The 18,908-nt window shown below is 26.7% G+C and overlaps 1 protein-coding gene across 1 annotated transcript in view; it reads left to right on the top strand.

The window, feature by feature from the left end:
* LOC129985256 (probable ATP-dependent RNA helicase DDX27) overlaps positions 1-18,908 on the top strand; it is a 60,144-nt gene that overhangs the window by 756 nt on the left and 40,480 nt on the right. Inside the window, exons 2-7 of the mRNA XM_056095215.1 lie at positions 413-580; positions 1,250-1,394; positions 8,500-8,567; positions 11,422-11,517; positions 13,246-13,351; positions 14,708-14,881. Coding sequence (XP_055951190.1) covers positions 413-580; positions 1,250-1,394; positions 8,500-8,567; positions 11,422-11,517; positions 13,246-13,351; positions 14,708-14,881 — 757 coding nt within the window. The remainder of the gene's footprint in view (positions 1-412; positions 581-1,249; positions 1,395-8,499; positions 8,568-11,421; positions 11,518-13,245; positions 13,352-14,707; positions 14,882-18,908) is intronic.

Raw genomic sequence — 18,908 nt, forward strand, 5'->3', positions numbered from 1 at the left:
TCATATTTAAAAAAGAATTAAAAAAAAAATTGGGGAAAAAAAAAGGGTAAGCCCAGTTTAATTAAATTTACCATGCTTCATATAATTGTAAATTGTGAAAAAATATTGCCTGTTTGTAGCATATTTGAAATTTATTTTCTTTAAGTTAAGAGGGGTGGAAGGATTCTCCGATATTTAAATAATTATTTCAGTATGAATCTATTCAAATTAAACACTGGTTAATATTGTCAATAATTAATTGTTTCTAATTCATTTGTAGTAAGGAATTGTTCCATTTATAATTTTTAGGTCACACTGTAGATCATTTATATTTTCATTTTATTTCAGATATATCATTCATATCAGACCATTTAGTTTTGCATATTTCATGAATGAAACAATATAACATTTCAAGGCTTTTTTTTTAATGTAGGTTGATGATGATGAACTGCACGAATCAGAAAAATTTTCATCAAACTTCATTTTTGATGAAAATGCTTTCCAAAATGCTTCTTGGAATGATTTTTCAAAATTTCGGAGTAAGCCAAGTACATTAGAAGAAAAGATTGCTCAAATTAGAGAAGAAAGGCGCCAAAGGAAGGTAAAAATAGCAGACTCTTTTTTGGTAATGTGTATTGTATGGTCTTTTTTTTTTAAATTATTATTTAATGAATGTATTTTTCTGCTGAGTTTCAGTTAAATATCATTAGACTTAATTTCATTTTGCATTATGGCCGTTTATTCTTATTATTATTTTGTTTTTCAATAAGTGGATACACATTCCAACTTCTGATTACTGTTTAGAGTTTAGTTGATTTAAATTCTTTTTCTTAATATAAGCTGTTCTTCTCTGCATCAATTGAAACCATCAAACATTTAAAAATTGAATCTTTGCTCCAAAATTAATTTATTCTTTCTTAAATTAAGAAAATAGATTTGTGATAAATTTAAAATTGACAAGAAAGTGGCAGAAGAGATGCTTGCGACAAAGTTCTATGAAATTAAATTCTGTTAATGACTCATGTCCCTTCCCCTTACATTTTGAATATAGATAATGAATTCATGCCTTTTATTAAATTGGAATCAATATCCCTTTTCAGTGAAATTTCTCATTATTACACAATTTGTGTAATTGAATCCCAAAATTTTCTATCCATTGAATTTTAAGTAAATTTTAATACTAATTTTGATAGAAATTATTATAAAAGGCACAATTAATGATAATCTGGTAACAAAATGTTTTTTTTTTTTTTTTTTTTTTTGCTTTCAGTTGAATAAACTGCAAAATGTTGTGCAGAATAAAGCAGAAGAGAAGGAAAACCAAGCTGAAGAAAAGCTCCAGCAGCATAGTGGTATACTAGAAAGTGAAACAGAGGAATTAGCTGTTTTATCATCTGAAAATGAAGATATAAATGGTTAGTTGAAATTGTTTATTAAATAGATAGCAATACAACATTCAACACTATAATTTTTTCAAAGTTTTCTTGAAATTATTGCAATTTTTTGATGATTTGTAACTGTCTTCTGAGTAATAGTTTTCAATATTTAAATTTCAAAATTGAAGACCAATTCAGTTTTGAATTGACAATTCAAAATATAAATTGTAATACTTTTATACCATTTAAGGGATGATTTTTCCAGGGTGTGTGGCATCATGAAAAGTGCTTAAATTTGAAAATCATTTTAAGCACCTTAAAAGGGCTTAATTTACAGAAAAGGTCCTTAAAAAGTGCTTAAATTTTCTTGTGAAGACAAAGAAGGCTTTTCGTTTTGTTTTGTTCCCTCACTAGTTGAATATGATAATTCGAAATGGCGGCCGTTAAGGCTTGTTTACCAGTTTTTATCAAAAAAAAACTAACAAAAGGGAAGAATTTAAAGAAGTATTCCAGGGGTTTCAGAACATATTAAGATAACATTTAAAGATTATTTTTTGCTCCTTTTTTCTTCAACAATGTGCATTGTCATTTATTGAAGTACTGAAACAGTTTTCTGGAAGGGGCAGTACGGAATGCATACTATGTCATATATGGTTTGTACAAAAACCGGTTTTAAAATTCAATATTTCCAAAAAACTAGTTTTAGTCAGTTTTTGAATTTTTGTCAAAAAAATTGAATATGGGAAAATATTGTATTGACTTATTTAAAATAACAAACTAAATCAATATCAAAGTCAAAATATTAAAAAAAAATTATTACATATACATATTACCTACACAAAATAATGAAAACTCAAACAAACATTTCAAATAATATTTATATTATTTTCACTAATTTTAATTTCTTTTAAGAAAATAGGCTTTTAAAAAACATAAAATATCCACTGAACGGTGGCTAAGTCTTGTTCTTATTTTGTACACAGTATTGCCTGAAATTGTAAATACTAGTTCACTAGCTACTAAGATTCATTATATAGTTTTCATGGCATCAAATAGCAAATCTAAGTTTTCTTGTTCTTTTATTCATTAACTCAAATAATGAAATTTCAATGTTTTTGGTTTCAATTTGAATGTAAGTATTTCTTCAGGGTCTTCAAGAAACTTATGAATTGATTTTTCCATGGCTTCTTTTTAAAAAGCATTACTCCGATGAGTAGTTTCTTCGATTTGCTCTTCATCAGAATCGGTTTCCGCATAAGAATTTAGAAATATTCTAGATAATATCCTTCCTGATAACTTAATAATTGTGGTTTTTGAGGCTAAAGAATGTATACTAGATTTCATCACTGAAGTAGAAATGTTTTATGGATTTTGCAAATACAGCAAAAAAGTTGCTAATTCCACTTGTCTTCTTTCTTGAATTCATTCTTCTAAAGCATATAATAATTTCAGTGTTTAAATTTTTCATTTCTATTAACAGAAATTCAAATATACCTTCATTTGTTAATAAATTGGTATCTTGTCGCCCTAAACCTTCAGCTGCTAGACGAGTTCCAAGACTTAGTTCTAAAAGTTAAGGATATTCAGCTTCGTTCCACATACAAGAAGAACCATTATCATCCAATTCTAAAACAGCACATTCTTTTACTGCCAGAGATCTTCCAATCATGTTTTCCATACTATTCCACTTTGTGTTGCAGCCAAGAATTAAATTTAAATACTTTTCTTTTCTGATATAATTTTGAAGAATGGTGTTTCAAATCAAATAAGTTTAAAATTAATTTTTGCATAGTAGGAATTCTTCAAACTGGTTTTCTTAATTTAAATACCGGTTTTCAAATGTGACAAATTTACTTTAAAAACCGTTTTTTTAAAACCAGGTTTGAGAAACCGTCAAACCCTAATGCCATACTTATTGCAAATTGAAAAACATTCCAGTCTCCATTTTTAGAGTTTTAGATGTTGGAAAAATTTATTTAAATTATGCCTGGTAAGTATATATTTAAACTTTTATGCGTTGTTAAAGAAGAATATACGATCAACGGAAAATAGAAAACATCAGGATGAATTTGATGCGCCAAAACAATAAATCGAACATAGGAAAAGCTGCTTTAAAAACACTAACATATTCGATCATTATTCTCATTAATATGTTGTTTTTGAGCAATCGCTTGAATGACCTATTACAGGCATTGAACTGTACTATATTGAATTGCAATTAATAGCGGTATGTAATTAGGTTAGTCAATCGCTTAAAATATTGTATGATGAAATTTTAACACGAAGCCCTAACTTGTCAATGATCGCGATATATTTCTGTGATTTTGATATCTTTTTGCGATTTTGATATCTTTTCAATAATTATATATTTTGTATGTCCCCATCCATTTGAACATTTTTATTTATTGTTTTATTTATTTAATCTTGCTAAATTTGTTTTGATTAAGGGGAAAAAAAAAAGAAACTGCTGGATCTGGCACTTAAATAATTTTAAAGGAATAAAAAAAAATTTTTTACAATTTTTTTTGTCAGGATTTAGTTATTATCATTTTATAACGATTTTTTTTTTCTTTTTATAACTGTTACAGATTATTTTTCCCCCATGAAATCTCTTGTAATATATATAAAGTCTTGTCCTGAGCAACTCCCAGCATAAAGCCATTGAAGTTAGGAGCATGAAATTTGTGAAATTATTTTTGGGGCACTAGAGGCATACTAAGAACAGTTTTCTCAAACTTTTAATTCGAAACTTAATTAAAAAAATAGAATTTTAATGTGCTTTCATCATAACATCAAAGCATAATATCGAATATAAATTATTTTAATACTGTTTTAAAGGTTAAAAAAAAGAATAGGTTTAGAATAATAAAAATTTTGTTTGGTGGAATGTAATTTTAAAAAAATAATTTCTGAGAAATTAGTATTGTACACAGTTTATAACAAGGAATTTTATTATAATGAAATTTAAAATTATATTGCTTCTTTGAACCGTTCAATCACATTATTCTGCATCTGTTAATATTGTAGTAAAAGAAGGGGAGGGGGGAAATGCTTTCTTAAATTTTGCTTTTATTTAAATTTAAATGATTTAAAAGCATGTTCATTGAATAAAATTCTTCATGTTATAAATTTTGTTAAATTTTGAATCAATGCTATATATTGTCTTGCATTTTTTTTAAAAGGTTTCAATTGGCATTTTTTCTTTCTGGTATACAAAATTTAGAAAAAATATTGCAATCGTCAAAAAATTTGAACTCAAGATTTTAGTGAATCGCCACTTTTCATACCTCCTTGAATTCGTAAACACATTTTCAGAAAATGTCTGTCTGTGACAAAGATAACACAAATACTTTGAGCTAGATGGATGAAATTTGATTTGTTTTCACACCACCAATCCTGTAGATTTCAATCAAATTTTCAGCAACATCTATTTAGAGGAAATCTATTTGTCTATCTCTCTGTTCGAATATAAGTTAGCATGATAACTTCAAAATGAAGAGAACTAGATAGTTAAAATTTGGCATACAGATTTAATATATATTGTAGAAACATTTGTTAAAATTTGAGCCAAATCTAACAAGGGGTTCACTGCATGTTAGTCTGTAATTTCAGAAATATGTAAATGCGATTATTCAAAAATATAACAAATATATCAAATTTGGTATGCAATTTTACTATAAGTGCAGTTTTGAGTCGAATTTTTTTTTTTTAATCAATTGGGAAGAATGCGTTTAAAATACAAATTTGCTTTTCAAATAATTTCAACCGCATACCAGGGATGATTATTTAGAACATGGTATTGTTCTAAATAAGCATCCCTGGCATTTTACAAAATTGCTAATAAAATTGCTTAATAGAATGAGTCAGCACAGGAAAAATTTACTCTTTCCATTCCAGCCGTATTGGATCTTAATTGTTGTTGCTCGTATAAAAATCAAATACAAAATTTGTAGTCTTACTGAACTTCTATATCACTATCAATATTTTCAGAAATGTTGTATTTATCTGTTATTTTATTTTAATTTTAAGAAATGTTGAAAAAGTTCACAGATCTTTATTGTTAATCTTATAAAAGTTCACTTAATTTTTTTTTGATACTAATGCTTCCTCCCCCCCCCCATTTTTATGGCCATTTCCATGCTTTTGTCAAATCCAAAAAGGCATAATTTTACAATAGATGTTGTACAATTACAGAAATAATTATTAAAATTTAAAAAATAAGCATTGAAAATTAATTTTTAAGATATTTTTTTCAATAAAAACTATGCATTATTATAAAACAGAAAAAATACAATGCTTTGAAAATACACAGTTTACGTATGCATACTTATATAAAGGTGCTTAATTTTTTGGGCTAAGTTGCTTAAAAAGTGCTTAAAAGTACTTAATTTTTGTAGCAGTTTCTCAGCACGCACCCTGTTTTCTGTTGTGCTGCATTACTGTGGTCCATATTACTTGCTTGTCTGTTCTTTCTTCCTAATGTGTGAAAAAAAAAAAAATATAGCAAAATTCTTGACTTTATTTAAAATTTATCTTTCTACACAAAGCAGTGCAATATGAGTTAAAAAGTCAGTTATGATACTCAACTTTTATTTTTTAAGTTGCAGTAAATTTTGTTTCATTGTCTATTCTTTAGAGAAAGCGGTCAATATTTGTCCAACATATTTGTAATAAATAGAGTATGAAAATTTAAATATCTAATAAATAACTTGTGCATAACTTTTTAAGTTTAAAATATGTTGTCATTAAATGTTCATTTAACCCTTTACACTTGGAAAAGTAATTAGATGCATGATTATTAACAGAATATAAAATCTCATTTCATTGTTAAGAGGTATAAAATGCAAAGTTAAATTTTTTTTCAAACCTCACCCTGTCTTTTTCATACAACATTGCATATAATATTTAATATACTAGAAACTTTTTTTGGTTAAGTTTCAATTGGTGACCACAAGACACTTTTGAGTACAGAGGGTTAAAATTACTGATTAAATTTAGATAGTAATTTTTTTTAAGCTTGCTTTTTTTGTGTGTGTTGGTTTGATTTTGTGATATTCAATAATATAAAATCACTCTCAATTCTTTTTTCAGAATATTCATTTTTTTAAAATTGCTCTTAAGAAGGCTATCTTTTTAAATGATTTGGAAATTTTTATTAACAGCTTTGTATTCATAATTCTTTGAAAAAATTTTCAAAGTAACTTTTATCTGCATGTGATAATCAGGGTTGGCATATTATGTATTACAGTTTGTTTATTTTAATATTAGTCACCTTTGGTGATCAGCTGATTTGCCAGGAATAATGTTCTTTAAAATTTTCAATTAAATATTTATGTACCTTGGTCTCACAATAGCAACTTCAGCATAATATTTTTACAATCTAAGCTTTAAGTTTTGATAATCTCGTAATTCATTTTATTATAAAGGCTTCGCGATATTTCAGCTGCCATAAGATTTAAATTTGAATTTAAAATAGAAGAGATAAAACTTTAATACATTTGTAAAACCAAACTTTTTTTTTTCAATACAACTACAGAAAATCCTGTCCTTCAGCATTGTGTACCACAGAATATTCTTTTTTATAATTTATGTAATATTTCCAAGAATTAATCATTAGAAATTGCTGATTCATCATAAAATCCATTTTACCTTCAAAAAGATTTAAATGTGGTAAATAATATTTTATTTCAATCAGTAAATGTAGTTCTGAAAACAATTATGAAGTCTTAATTTTACACAGTTTTTTTCCATCTTATAAATGATATTCATAAAAATTATCTTGACAATTTAATCTTCCAATTTTCTGTAATAAAGACTGAATGAGTTATAAAGCTATGAATATATTAATTAAAGACAAGCAACAATATAATATTTTAGACAATCAGTCTTGGGAAAAATCCAAAGACTGATTAGCATATTTTCTTCAAAATATTTGATTGAGAATTCTAGAATCGCTTGTTTTTATAGAATAGAGACATTCAAGTTTTCATAACTCAATCATTTAAATTTCAAAAGAGTGGAACTTTTTTTATTTTAAATATTAATGTCTAAAAAATAATTTATTAAATATGACTTACAATACAAAGTATTTGTATAAAAGTTTACATTAGTAATTCATCAGAACATTTACTGATTCAAACAACATAAAATATAATTTCATTTAGATGATTTTTTATTAGATATATACACCATTAATAAAGTTTTAGAAATTATCAGTTGAGCCCCGATCTTGCATTTTTTTTTTTTTTACAGAAATTACATTTCATATTTATTCCATATCATACAAATGCATGCTGAACATGAAAGATTAGGAATTAACTTAATTTTTCATTTTGAGGTGTTGTCAATGTGATGGCAATGCACTGATAAAAGCTAATTTTTCCCACACACTTGTAGCATCCTCGTACAGGTTATGTTTTATTTTTATTTTGTGTGAAATAAATTGATGAAAAAGATAATTAAAATATTTTTAGAAATTCATTAAAAATAGAAATTTAAAAGTTAAAACTTTGGTATTGAAAAAATTATTTTTTGAGCTTTTAGATGATGCAAAAATCAATTTTTTTTTATGTAATATTTTTGGAAGTTAAAGCAGAAAAACCTCACATTTTTGCTTAGTTAAAAAAAAAAAAAAAAATAATAATAATAAAAGAACCATGGTGCACATTTTTGACCTCCAATTATATATGTGCCAAATTTAGTTGCTGTAGATCAAACAGTTTGACCTACAGAACACCAACACACATACATTTATTCTTCATTATAAATATAGATTTAACAATATGGTTTATTAAGATTACAAAAATTTGTGAATGGTGATTGATGTTTAGAAATTGTGATTACTCTGGTATTAAAATAGTGACTAAGCTAACATTTAATAATAAAATATGCAGTCATTTAATATTTAGTAATGAAATATGAGTCACTGTTCACAAAAAGAATAATGGGATGTATTTATTTTGTCAGATTAAAGCATTCTTGTTTCAAAACCTATTTTTATATTGCTCTTTAAAATTATACAAACAAATTTCTAAAAATATATTCAAAATATTGTGTTTATTCAGCAAAATGTATTTTAATTTTTTTCTTAAATTTCTTAAATTTTTTTATTAAACTGCAGTTTGCTTATTGTTTTCGATTTCAGATGTTCTAAAGGTGAAAAAGAAAAAGAAGAAGAAGAAAGGACTATTTGAGACTGACAAAGTTGTTTCAGTAAGTCATAAAGCTATTTAGGAATTCGCATGTGCAGCATCAGTCCTTAAAAATTGCTTATTTTTAATGGCTGTTATGTAATGGTTTTAAAAATTCTTATTTTATATCCAAGTGTTTTTTTTTCTTTCTGAAGGGGTGAAAACATTCTCAGCACATCTTAGATCAATTCTAGATTTGTAATATTATATGATTGCATTTTCTTTGTTGTATCTTACCTCAGCAGGTCTTAACAAATCTTGAATTTTGAGGAAAAGCTTTTATCTCTGTTGAGGGAAATACTAATAATATGGGGAAAGTATATTTCTTTCATTTAGTGGACTCATCGTTAACATTTCTTTACAATTTTTTTTGGCCGACCAAAAAGGAATCCCTTGTTTTAAAATAGATGTTTTGTAAATGCAAAAGTTTTAAAATTTAAAATTGATTTTTAAAAAAACTTATTAAAATTTTCATTTTTATAAAATTACACCGAGAAAATATACAGGTCTATGTGCGTGGGCGAACACAAAGTTATTTAATTTTTTTTGGCTAAGGTTCTTAGAAAAGGCTTCATTTTTGCAGCATTTCTTTATTGTGCACCCTGCATAAAGGGTAGCAGAGTATTTTATATTTATGAAACAAACTATAAAAATTTTTAACACATGTCCAAAAATTTTACTACTTCATAAACTACATTTGGTTTAACACCACATTTATTATAGAACTTGCTTTCTCCATTCATTAAAACTATAGAGTATTTTTATTCCATTATAACTAGCACATGAGTGCTGTTCTTGCATTTCTTCTGATATTGTACGGTACACTTCCGAGTATCTGGCCTAATGTGGTAGAAGGACTGGTTAGATAACAAAAAAATCCGGGTATGCCAGAGTTTTTAAATTCATTTCTTTGTCTACTAATACTAGAAAACAAAGTTTTTATGCCAGATTTCACTGTTATAATATGTATATGTTATACTGTTATAACTGTTGTATCGATATTATAACGATACTGTTATAATATCGACACATTACTGGCAACTACATTGAGTACTTGCCCTCCATTTACCTAAATGTGAACGCAGTCCAGTGAATCATGAAAGTAGTTGCCAGTAATGTGCCGAGTTAATGTAGAAGGCTTTGTACTGAGTAGTACAAAGGGCTTTGTACTGGTAGTTTATATATATATATATATATATATATATATATATATATATATATATATATATATATATGTTTATAAATTGCATTGTATGTTTCAAGAATTTATCAGAGAAAAAATAAGTTAAAGGATATAAACTGTTCACATTTTAACATAAATTCTGTAATGCCCCACTTAAATGCAGGAAACATAAACAAAATATTAACACAAATTGTAGGCCTAATTCTTAAGAAAATTAGCTCAAACCGATTTTATTTTTCACTGATAAATGATTACACAGATATGAAAAGGTAACCCTAAAATAAGTGTAAAAATTTACAGTTTTTAGGCTCTGAAAAAGTCCTTAATAGATGACGCCTTGCCTGGGTCATTTAATTATGATAAAAGAAAATTATGCCTATTAGTCGCGATACAGAAATGCAGGGATTTTTATTTTATTTTCCAGATTTAAGTGGCAATATAGTTATATAATTTTGTTGCAAAATGTAATTGCAATTGTAAATAATTATCATTGCAAATCATTAAACTGATCACTGCAAAGTGATATATTATTGCGGTAATTAATATTGTATTATGTTAAAAAAAATTGCCTTAATTTTATTATTAGGAGTGGTGGTTTTTCAAGTTAGGCAGTTGGATAGAGGGAGGGAGATGCAAACAAAAATGGAAGCATAATTTCAGATAAATAAATTTATAAAGAATGCAAATTTTATGAATTTCAAATTCCAAGGATATTATTAATTGGGAAGCCGTTGAATATGGCTTCCCCCATGTATAAGAATTGGAATACATAATATGTATAACAGTTGGAAACAAAGGAAAAATTAAATTTTAATTCAATGTTTCAACTTCCAAATATTTAGAAAAGTAAGCAGATTTAGCAAACATTAATTTTAAAAATAAAATTAACACACACGCACGGTGGAAAAAATATTCATGTTGGAGCCTGTTGGATTTATGTTAATATTAAGTATGGAGCCATTTAAGTGACTGCAATAAAGAATGTAAAAATATATTTACTGCTCTAAAAGAGAAAAATATATCTAATTTGTTTTAAAGAATAGACATAATATGAACATGACATATATAGAAACTTCATGACATAAATAGCAACTATATTAGCAACATTGAATAAAATTCAATGTTACCAGCATTAAAATTTCCATTTTAGTGCTTTAGATATGTGTGAAAGTTGGCATGGTTTCGATGGTACGTAAGTACCGAAAGTTCATTAAAATTAATGGTTGTTTATTATAGGAAATTAAAAATGAGGAAAATTAAGGATTTAAAAATCAGTTTCTCATTTTATTAAAACAATACTTTATCCAATATTTTAAAAGAAGAAATGAAATCTTTTTATTCAGATATCATACCATGCTACATATTATAAACTGTGTGTGTGCGGGGGGGGGAGGGATGAAACTGATATCAATTCAATCCTTTAATGAATTAACAAACTCCTTACAATTGGGTATTTGGGTTATTGAAAAGTGTACTGAACAATTATAGATCCAAATGTATTCATAATAATATCTAAAAATGAAATAAAATATTTGAAATTTAAGAATTTTATTTAAAATTTATATCACAATTCATCAAAATATGCAAATATCCCTTACTTTTGGATTATATTCTGTTATTTTTGGCTATTGCTGAACTTTAAATAATTTTTTAATATTTATCAAAGTTTGGATTTTTGTTTTTGTTTGCACAGATAGATGGTGATATTGATAGAATATTTGGTGATGAAGTGCAATATGATCCATCTATGACATTTCAACAAATGAATCTTTCTAGACCATTGCAAAAAGTAAGTATTCATACTTTAGTTGATATAAAAAAAATATTTACTTTTAATGATATTGATCAAAATTATATTTGTTTCTTTATTTAAGTGGGATTGCAAATTAATTAGTGGAAAGTAAAAAAAGGTGTTTAAATGGATATGTGCATTTTTAATTGAAATTTCAGATATTAATCGTTTTTTTTTTTAATGTTGTGTATTATGGAAAATTTTATTTTAAAACATTTCTTGTAGAAATTAAAGGAATAAATGTTAACTGTTAAGGAGTGGAAAATTATGAAAAATAATTCGTAAAAAAATAATTATTTATCATAAATTATTATGCCTTCCAATTGATTAATCTAATAAAAGGGAATTTTAATTTCATTTTTGAATAATAAAACCAATAATTAATAATTGAAAATGATCTAATCTCTTTTGTAACATGTCTTTCTTTTAACATAATGTATGGTCACCTCTTAAAGAAATTCAAACTTCAACAATTTTCAGCTTTCAAAGAATCTGGTGATTCATTTCTCATATTGCAATTCAGTATCCCATAATACTCATGCAATGTTTGATGGCCTATTTCTATTTGACGAATGTGTCTGGCGTATTGCTCAAGTAAACTTGCCAACCAATGTAATTAACTGAGTGACTTCCTGTTCAGGTTGAGTAACTCGGGTATCGGAATTTTTAGTTGTACCCTGAGCTGCATTATTGTTTGAATGGTATGACAGATTATTAATTTTATCTGTGATGGATGCCAAACCACCCAAATCTTCTCTCAAAGAAGTTAGTAGTTTGGGTGCCGTTCTGGAGTCTACTAAGCCAAAGAGATTTTATAGTGGTTCGCCAACAGTATCATCAGTCAAAGACTCCATGCTTGTTAACAATTGAGATGACCTGTGGTCATCAAGCTACAATCTTTATAAGAGTGTATGAATTTTTGAAGCCTCGTGCTCGGATTGTAATCTTTTCAACTTTTTGAGATTGTTTGAATATATAGGAATGCTCTTAATTTATTCAAATTAATTATTTTATTTTATAGATTAAAATATCTCTAATATATTGTAAAATTTTCATTATTACCTTCAGCTTATTTTTGTCATTAGATTAATTTTAGTTGAAGTAGAATTTAACCAATTATGGCTGATTATTGCAAAAAATAACAGCCCAGGTTGAAGTCTGCTTTGCTTGTAAGCAGTGCTTTAATGTTTCCCTAATAATTGTGATATTCATGTAAGTGTATTATGTCCAGTTATGATAGTGAAATGAAAATTTCCTCCACCATCTGTGATGCAAGAAAAAATTTGCTGGAAAGTTGCCATAATGGTAAATTCTTACTATAGTGTACCCTTTGCGTCACCAAGAAAGATAGCAAACCAAATAAACAATTCTGCAGAATAGTTATGGTTACCACTTTCTGCATTAAAATTATGATCTTTGCTGATAAATTTTTTACCCCCTTAATGTCACTATTGCTGCTTATTTTTACACTTTTGAAATTAAGAACTTCTGCAAACGGGCTGTGCCGGTCTGTTGTGTTGACAAAAAAAATGTAGAGCATGCGATGCCTTCGATTGTAAATATTGCAATGTATGTCATTATATAATATATTTGTGTTAATTATCAGTCTCTTATTCTGTAATTAGAAATTTCAAATAGACTTTTTTTAATTATAAAATTTATAATTCATTTTCCATTTTTTATAGTAATTCTTCGTAGTTTAATTATTATCTGTTATAAATGCAGGCTATTACGACTATGAACTTTCTTCACCCAACTCCTATTCAGGCAGCAACAATTCCTGTGGCATTGATGGGTAAAGATATTTATGGCTGTGCTGCCACTGGAACTGGTAATTATTTGATGAAATATTTTTTTTCTTTGCATTGGATTTCATGTATTTCATGTAACTTTCTTTTAAATGTCTTGGTACTTTTTAATTAAGAAAATGTATTTGAAATAATTCTCATTTATTTTGAAAAATTGCATTTATTTGACTGCTAGTCCAATTTTTATTAGACCTCTAGTCCAAATTCATTAGAGGACATTTTTATACCCTAGTCTGTTGAATACAAATCGATTTTCGAAAAGGACTATGCATAAATTGCTGAGAACTTCACATGCATGTCAAAATGTAAACAGTTTGTTAATAAATATTGTTTATTTCAAGAGCCTATGATTAAAACTTTTCAACGAATGTGCTTCTCTTAGAAGTTATACGCAGAAAGATGAGCAGCTATTACGCCTCCTAATTCTGCGAATAATAGGAATCTTTCCTAATGCTTAATGTAAATATCTCCTCCTTCCATCATTCCTCTCATCCGTTTTTAGACAAAATAAATGCTTCTTAATGTATGTGCAAATGCGCTGAGGGCTTTCGACTTTGAGAATGAACAATAACAAATTTTATGAAAGTAATAGTAGCTACAGGATTCAAATCAAGCAGAATGTCACTACGAATTTATTTGCTTTGCTTCACATGAACTTTTTATTGAATGCCCAATATTTCAATAGTTATCTTTAAAACATTGACTGAATTGCTATTTTCTTGAAAGCAAAGATTTTATAATGGCTTGTATATTAAACGTCGTTCAAAATAGCCAGATTTTGTTTACTCTATAGTGTAATGTAATTTATTTAATTGAGGAAGCATCCTTCCCCACTCCTGATTGAATATAAAGCATTAACTAGTTACCTCCATTAAAATGGCTTTTGGTATTGTTATGAAATTTAAGCTAAGTAGTAAATAATGAACTTAAAATGAAAGAATTTAATGATACATAATAAGTAAAACTGAATAAAATATGATATTACATTCTTTAAATAATGTTATCAAGTAATTTGAAAATTAAATTATCTTATCTGATAACGGTAATTAAATAAAATAAAATAAGATTTTAAGCATTATAGCATACTAGCATTGCAAAAAGTATAATTGAATTACAAAATCTAATATTGCTTTGTATGATTATCAAAAATTTTTTAAATTACCATAGTTTATTAGACAGCAATAAATGTATGTGCTTTTTTCTCATAGTGTTGTAACAAAAATACGCACACAAAGTTATAAATATTTTGTTAATGGTAGCATTTTTTAATAAGTATTAATCTTTTTATAATAATTTTGCAAGACCTTTTGAAATTTTCTTTGTCACATAAAATTACTTGATATAAAAAATTCTTTTTAATTCTTATATGAATTTTCTAGGTAAAACTGCTGCATTCATGCTTCCTGTATTAGAGCGTTTGCTTTTTAAACCTAAGGACAAGCCTGTTACCAGAGTTTTAGTTTTGTTGCCTACAAGGGAACTTGCTGTTCAAGTGTATCAAGTTTCAAAACAGCTGGCTCAGTTTACTAAAATTGAAATTGTTTTATCTGCTGGTTAGTATTGAGCTTTCTTTTGTATGTTGTATTCTTATTGTGTTTGTTGCTTTACAGCAATTGCAGGATTTGGTAACATGTGGCCACAGGTGCAATCATCCCAATAGAATTAATAAAATAACCAATAAAAGATACAGAAATTTCTTGCTTTTTAAGATTGGAACTCGGTATGCTTTTATTATCTATTATTATGATCATTTACTGCCTCTATTATCACTTTAGTTTTCCTCATATCATTATTCTCAATATCGTGGTTTCTCAGGTCTCATAACATAAGTAATTATATTATTTAAGCAACACTAATCAAATCCTATTTCTCCCTTACATCATGACTAAAAGATAATTTGGCCAACATGCAGTCCCTTGCTGTATGTGTTGACCCTCTGGATGGTTTCATTCTGTGTTTAAAATTTTTTGAAAATTTACAGCATTGAGACCAGTAAGATGTTATTAAAGTGCACTGAAAATGTGAGAGATTTTTCTTACCCTCTTTTTCGGCATGGGTGGTCGGCAGTCTCTAGTGTAGATACAAATTACCGCTCATTCAAATAAGATTTTATTTCTTTCATTTATCGTGCGTAGTTACGAAAGTCAAATATTTCTTGGAATACTGTATGGGAAAGAAGTTCGGCAGCATTTAAAGTTCAATTGCCGAGTGATAACATTAATATATGAAAAGTTGCACAGCATAAATATAAATAGTAAGATTTTCTCTTAATTTCTGCTAAGAATTGTAGAAGAAAAATTCCCATTATATGTTTGTCACAAAATAATATATGTTTCAAAATACTTTATGAAGGATTAAATGATTAAAATTTTAGGATAAAGATTAAAATTGCTTTTATATTCACCTAATTCTTACAAATATATCTTTTTAGTAATGTTTTTGTATTGAACAATCAACATTTGTAATATATTAGTATTTGTTCACAGCAAGAACTAAAAATAGTTTTCATACATGCAAATAATAGTACGTATTAAATTTTAGAAGCAGTAGTAGCATCATCATCTATAAAAATAAAACAATTTTTGGTATGAGTCGGTAAAATGATTGGGTTAGCTGGGAAGGGGGGCTATTCTATAGCCACATAATTTGTTACTTTGGCATTATTGATCCATGCCCAAAAATATCCCATTGCATTTTTTTTCAAAAATTCAGTATTGCTTTTTGATTATTATTTATTATTATTTCATTGAAAAGTGATGACATCTTTGTTCTGAAATACTTAAAAATAAGGAAATTTCCTGTTTAAAACTTATGAATTATGCCATGTGAAACATCTATAAAATGTTTTTATCAACAATTTATTTTCAAATTTCTTGACTGTTCTACTAATTTAATACATTTCTGAAATTTAACAAAACTATTGAATTTTTTTCCCATTTGCGTCAACCATTTGTAATCGATTTTAATGAAGTAGTCACTGTCAAATGCATTCTAAGGCAGTTATAACAGATAACCAAAAGCTGAAGATATTATATGTAAGAATATTTTTTCCTCCCAAATTCCAATTAGTTAAATGTTATTATTAAAATTTTAATTTAAATATAAGTTTCTGATGTGTATTTTATTTTTTAAAAAATGCAATGCTAATGAAGAAAATCTAATTTTATTCCTTTCTAAAAAAAAAAAATGTTTATTACTAGCTTTATCAAACAAGCAATTGACAAAAGTTTCAGCTACAATTGGGTCTACGTTTTTAAATTTGATAAATTTTGATACATAAAACACATGTGCTATAAAAAATCTCATAATTCCACTTTCTGCCTCTTATTAGTAATTGCTTGGAGTGGAAATAACAATGAACTAAAAACTTTTTTTTATTATAGTTTGTAATTATGGATTTAATGAAGGAAAGCCATTTTTCTTTAAAATGAACCATAATATATGCCCAATGATCATTTATTAATCATGTTATGTCTACATGCCACGTTAACATCAGTAAACGTTTTAGAAGACAATAAAATCGGACTACATTTTATGTGGCAACAAATATTTTAGGAACCGAACAAATGTAAAAAATAGAATTCAAAAGTTTTAAATTTTAGAACTCAGTTTGAAAATCTTAAATAAAGAAAAGTTTTCTTTCTTTTCGTAGATTATTGTAAAGCAAACCAAACTATATAAGAAAATCGAGATAGTGGTGTTTAGATTTCAGTGAAATCGGGATGTGTGAATTTTGCACATGCTTGTCAGTCTACATGAAAATTCTCAAAAATTGGCATAAGGAATTATTCCATGTTTAGAAGAATTTATCAATGTAGGCAATTAATTTTGCTTATGATAGAATTAAGTTTTCAGTTATATCCAGAATTGCTGACATTCACCTTGAATTAGTTTGAAAATAATGAAAGAGAAAGAGTGTTTTGTTTCCAGAAATTCATAAAAAACTATTTTGCTAATGTTTCATGTAGGACATAAGCATTTTTTCTTATCGATAGAGCTATCATAAATCATATTCTAAAATAACTAGCAATTAACATACTTGAAAGATTAGATATAATTTTTTATGTATTTTGATACTTTTTAAATAAATCTAAAGCATACATGTTACAAGCAAGTAAACTCAATATTATATTACAGCTTTTTAATTGTACCTGTTATAATATTTCTCTATTTGTTCTTAAAGCAAAACACAACATGGAAGTGGCAATGAAATAATAAAATGTTGCAGTTTCCTGGGATAGCTGTGAATCCAATATTTTTCAATAATTTTTTTGTTCTTACACCGCTAAAGACCGTTTATCTAGATTATTTTGCACTTGATTTCCATAAAAACATGCAATTCGGATTTGCGTTGTAATTCATAGAAGATTCACAAAAAGCTGTTTAATTTATCCATTCAAATTTTATCATTTATAGAAGAATGTGCAATAGCTTGCCAATAAAAAATATATTGCTTAAACGAAATATGGAATAAATAGCTAATTTTTGGCTTTCCTATTTATATTTTTTAGAAATTTTTTCATAGCTATATTTTTATGCAAGAAATATATAACTTATTAAATATATTACCAAGAAATATATTAAAAAATATCTTAAAATAGTTAAGTTACTGATGTTATCAAGCTCTTTATATTCATAATAAATTTACTCAAACATTGAATTTATTCTATTTTATTCTTTGTTTTCATCTACTTGAGGTATATTAATGTGCATACTATAAATAACTTTCCAAATAAAAATTATTTTAAAAATAAATTTTCTAATTTATATTTTTATGACTTTAAAAGAAATGTTCTAGTTTTTTAAAGAGATTTAAAAAATGAACACAAATACACATATATTTGCATGTATGCTCAAAAATCGGAAAATTTCTTTTTATTAAAACAATATTAAAAGAAATAACAACTGCAAACTGAAGGAATGAATTTAAATTTGAAAACAGAGCAATATAACTATATTTTTATATATTCCTTGAAATTTAGACTGTTTTAATTTTTTTAAGCTGCGTTAGCTCATTTTGTGTGAAGAAAAAGATTGTTGGCAGAGATTAAAGTTAAAATGTATTGATCAGTAAGTTAAATGTATCATAAGTTAAAATGTTAGTAAAGTTAAAATGTATCATAAAAATAGTAGAAGTAAGAAAAAACCATTGATTAAGGAAACATGTATGAAACTATATATGATTAGCAGTTTGTCACTCATTTGAATTTCTAGTGCTTCAATGTGATGATTAATCACAAGTGAGCATAAGAACACATTTTAAATAATAATAAAAAAAAATTAATGGAATTTACCTATAACATTTCAGTTAAACCAGCTATTTGAAAGAAATACTACTTGAAATACAAAATACAATTTCATTCTAAGTCAACATAAAGCCATTATGGCCTTCTCAGGTAAGAAAATCCCCTTTCTAAAGATTGACCCCTCAACGTAAGTGTCATCACTAAGTCTCAAGCCTAAAGAAAACTGTGAGGTGCTGGATTCTGTGACATCTGTAAATGATCGTAAAATCGCCTTGTCGGAATTCATTATATTGACTACCCTTTAATCTATTGAAATGTCAAACTTGTAGGGGGA

The sequence above is a fragment of the Argiope bruennichi genome, chromosome 9 (genome assembly GCF_947563725.1).
Source record: "Argiope bruennichi chromosome 9, qqArgBrue1.1, whole genome shotgun sequence".
NCBI lineage: Eukaryota > Metazoa > Arthropoda > Arachnida > Araneae > Araneidae > Argiope > Argiope bruennichi.